General features: G+C 35.6%; 1 protein-coding gene across 1 annotated transcript in view; it reads left to right on the forward strand.

Annotated features, from left to right (window-relative positions):
- LOC144979031 (putative serine carboxypeptidase CPVL) overlaps positions 1–4,420 on the forward strand; it is a 21,881-nt gene extending 17,461 nt beyond the window's left edge. The window contains exons 8-9 of the mRNA XM_078925648.1: positions 1,265–1,444; positions 2,102–4,420. Coding sequence (XP_078781774.1) covers positions 1,265–1,444; positions 2,102–2,245 — 324 coding nt within the window. The 3' untranslated portion in view covers positions 2,246–4,420. The remainder of the gene's footprint in view (positions 1–1,264; positions 1,445–2,101) is intronic.
- Positions 4,421–4,750: the final 330 nt, after the last annotated feature.

Genomic DNA, 4,750 nt, shown 5'->3' on the forward strand with positions numbered 1-4,750 from the left:
TAATAGTTGCATTATCGCATTCGTCTGTAGTATTTCATTCATCTTGTTTTGTTGATAAAGGGGATACTCAAAACGTCCACAGTATCTGTCTTCGTATAATAAATTGAAGCTTACAATTTATTGTATTTTTTGTCTAGCTACATTGCATACACACATTTTCAGATCTTTGTAAAATGAGTACTCGGCGGGGTCTCTGTTACAAAAACAAAAAAAAACAAAAACAAACAAAAAACAAAAACAAAACAACAACAACAAACAAAAAAAACAAAAACATGAGCTTTTGTATAGCGCAATATTGACTAAACGTGCTCAAAGCGCTTTACAAAGGGTCCCCGACCAACAGCAACACGTAACAAGTAGAACGACAGATGTTACAGTTTTTTTTTCGGACAGAGACAACGCTGTTTTTACGGCCAGGTACTCATTTTACACACGAGTATGGTGAGAGAATATGATTAGAGAGCCTTTTCCAAGGACTCAACTATGCGCCCAGCGAGGCTCGAACCCAGGACTTTCCGATCCGAAATGGAGTGTTATACTGTCATCTGCATTTTTTGCCAAATTGGGACCTAAAATTTGCCAAAAGTTGCAAAAAAACCCCCCGAAAATTTGCCAAAAAGACCAAAATTTGCCAAAAAATTTGCCGAGGAGAACTAAGCGTTTCAGTAAAAATTAAAAACGCGATACAGAAAAAAAAATATATAAGACAATTTATTACATTTAAGGAGGCTACATTTATTAATTTACACAATAGCGTTGTTACAAAGATTTTAAAGGATCATTATCCGTAGAGAGTAGCTTCCCTTGGTTTGAGCCCAGGCAAAGCTGCAACATTTCTCAAGTTTCGCACTTCTTTTTTTCGTTATTTTGTTTTCGCTTCTTTTTTTTTCCCCAAAATTTGCCACGATTTGCCAAATTTGGGAAATTTGCCAAAATTTTCGGATCGCCCTGATATTTGCGGCCGCAAAAAATGCAAATGACAGGTTATACCACAAAATCACATAGCAGCACAAAAAGATTGTAACATCGCCTCATAGCATCATGTTTCTTCCTAGATGTTCCGTTTTTGTTGTTTGCTTAGGACCTGTGTAAGGCGCCTTGAGCACTCTTAATTAATATTTCACTTTATATTAGCTCACATGTCTTAATTTCCTCATGTTTTATTCTCAATACTGAGCTGTTATTGGTACTGACTGAAGAAGGGTTTTGAGCCTGGAACCTTCCAAGGTTAAATATTTTGTTCTTTTTGTTTGTTTGTTTGAAGGTGTTGGTGTACAACGGACAGCTTGACCCAGCAGTGTCAGTGCCGATGATAGAGGAGTTCCTATCTACTCTTGAGTGGTCTGGAAAGAAGGAATATGTGGCCGGAGACAGTAAAGTTATTTGGAAGGACAGTGATGGGGTTGCGATTGGATACGTGACGAAGGCAGGCAATTTGACAAGGGTGAGATATCATCATCATCATCATCATCATCATTATCATCATCATCATCATCATCATCATCATCATCATCATCATCATCATCATCATCATCATCATCATCATCATCATTTCCTTTTTCACCCTGGCTCAGGCTCCCATAGTGGACAGGGAGGTACATGCTGTCTCTTCTATCCCCCTGTACCTGTTTTCCAATTGCTTTCTGTCTTTGAATGAGATTATACAGGCCCTGGCCTGATACCCTGGCTGGAAGGGAAACAGTATAGTTATTGTTTTGGGAGATGATATTTTTTCATTGTATATCATCTGCACTGTATTATTTTTCATTTTCCATGTTATATGTGATTTGTAAACAATTGAATTTGTTCCTCTTGGTGGGGACCTGTGCTTGTGTCTGGATAAGGCATTTAGTGATCTCAAACTAAGTATACTACGATTTCAACAAAAAAATATCTCGTTTAATAAATACAAAGAGATGAAAGAATCGTATAATGACAATATTGCTGTCATCTGATTTATAACTTTACGCTAAATGTAAAAAGGTTTGATCCGCCGACCATCGAAATCCTGGTGCTGGACATATCTACTCAATGTGACCCACCATCTCAAAACAGTTTTATATCGAGCTGAACCATTTTCTTCCTTTTTTTTTCATTGCAGGTAATTTTGCGTTCTGCTGGACACCGCACAGCCATTGACCAGCCTCAGCATGTCCTTGACATGGTCAAGCGGTTTGTGTCTGATCTTCCCTTTGAAAAAGTGACCGGCGACCACAAAACACTTGTAGAACCTGATATTGTGTAATCCAGGATGTTGTTACGTCGGACCACGCCCCATGACCTCTCTGACTCGGACAGTCCGAAGAGTCATTATTCAGTAAACAATGGCAGTGAGTGTAAGAAATATCGAACTACATGTATAATACCCTCGATGGAATGAACTTAATTTTTTTTTTTTAAAACAACAACAAAACTTGTTTACTCGCCTGATTAATCATAACTCACAAAGCTGTCTTTAACCTAAAATGGTTATTGATGCTATGCATTTAGGTAAAATACTCACAACGTCTGCCAGCCAACTTAAACATACCAACACACACGAAAAAAGTGTGTAACCTTTGATGTTTATTATAGTTATAGTCTTTTTGAGAGAATTTTTGGAAGGGCGTATCACCCAACTAGCGGTGTAAAAACAATAACAAAGAGCTGATTGATGCCAACTTCATATCTTCTATAGAAGGAATGAAGTTGACGGCACACAACCAAAGGGACCAAGATCGATCCCGGGTGCAATCGAGATTTTTTTCTGACCCCCCTGTCCATCCAGCAGTGATTACACAATCTGGGTCTTTTAGGTCTGGTGGAAAGTACTTTGCGATAGACTAGAAGTCCTATCCAAATAGTAGTAAACAATTGCTTTTGTCCGTTTCACGCTATGGAAACCGGGATAAATTCCGGCTCCATGGGCCTTTGGTCCCGAGAGACTGCTCTTTTTTAGTTTGGATGTTTGGACGGGTTTGAGGGTGTGTCAAAAATCCTGTGTTTGAGTGGTCAATAAATGTCGAATGGTTAATAGGGTCAACTGTCGTGGCGTCACTTCCTTCGTAATGACGCATCGTAACTGGTTCTAAACTATCGGGAAAATGGCGGACACCATTATCTCCATCACCTCCCTTACGAAATACTTCTCCGACGAGCATAAAAATGTATCCAGAGGAGAAAAACATTATAAATCTGATCACGTTTTGACTTTTATATATTCCGATCATATGGCATGTGAAAAACTTCTAGCCGGCATGAAGAATAAAAAATAGGTACCGATTTTCTTTGTTTAGAACCAAGCTGACAGTTGTTGGGCGGACGTGACACCAGACTGTTGAATTCTATTGAATCTAAAGTCAAATTGATTAGAAATAATAATTTAATTTTTTTTGAAAGTTAAGAAACAAAATCTCAATTAATAAGTTGATTTTTGAATAATCAAAGCACATGATCCATGACTCACCCTCAAATCCCCTCGGACAAACATTGCTGGTTGTTGACTAACAATAATATGAATAAAGTTGATGTCACACTGCTCTTTATTAATGTTTTAAGAACACCATTTGGGTGATTAGCTCTCATAGATTGTCTCAATTGGACTACACATAGTATGCGCTTGGCTAAGGAGCTCACAACATTGCCATCCGGAAGTATAACGAACCAACACACAAAACCATAATGTGTAACCTTGAACGTTTATTGTCTGGTTAATACAGTTTAGTGAGAACTACTCATAAACGTGGATGGTAGAAAACAATAACAAAGATCCGAGTGACGTCAACTTCATTCTATCTAAAAACGTTTAAGGTGACATATAGTCTTGTGATTTGCTGAGATTGGGGTGGTGGGTGTGGATAGAATGAAGTTGAGGTCACTGGGTCTTTGTTATTTATTTCTGTTTTTTGCCCTCCGTGTTTATGAGTAATTCCCACTCAATGGTATTAATCAGACTATAAAAGTTTAAGGTTACACATAGTTTTGTGTGTTGGTCCGTTGTTCTTCCGGATGTCAATGTTGTGAGCTTCTTAGCCAAGCTCACACTATCTATAACAAGTAATTAACTTCAACGCTTACCAATGTGTAACACATGTGTAGTTCGCTTAATTAGTATTCTCTTTCATCGTTTGCTGAATATTGACTCCTCGGACAGTCCGAATCATTTGGGTTTAAGGGACAAGGGGCGTGGTTATGATCCCTCCTCTACAAGTTTATTTTCTAATGAAGAAATTTACTTTACTGTAGATTTTTTTATGCCCTCCGCCACAACATCATAAGACGTTGTCGCCAAGGCACACAAAGGAATGTTATAGATAATTCATCAATCAAGATGTCTGATGACAACAGGAATCACACATGCTGTCCAGGGGGGAAACTGGGGGTTGATAATAATCTTGCTCAAGTTAAAAAATAATAATAACGTGTAAAATATGAAACATATGGAAAATTACAATATGTAAAATTACAATTATTATTATTATATTATTATTATTATTATTATTATTATTATTATTATTATTATTATTATTATTATTATTATTATTATTATTATTATTATTATTATTATTATTATTATTATTATTATTATTATTATTATTATTATTATTATTATTATTATTTATTATTATTATTATTATTATTATTATTATTATTATTATTATTATTATTATTATTATTATTATTTTATTATTATTATTATTATTATTATTATTATTATTATTATTTATTATTATTATTTATTATTATTATTATTATTATTATTGTTATTATT

This window comes from Berghia stephanieae, chromosome 8, assembly GCF_034508935.2.
Source record: "Berghia stephanieae isolate SIO BIC M18660-M18661 chromosome 8, UCSD_Bste_1.3, whole genome shotgun sequence".
NCBI lineage: Eukaryota > Metazoa > Mollusca > Gastropoda > Nudibranchia > Aeolidiidae > Berghia > Berghia stephanieae.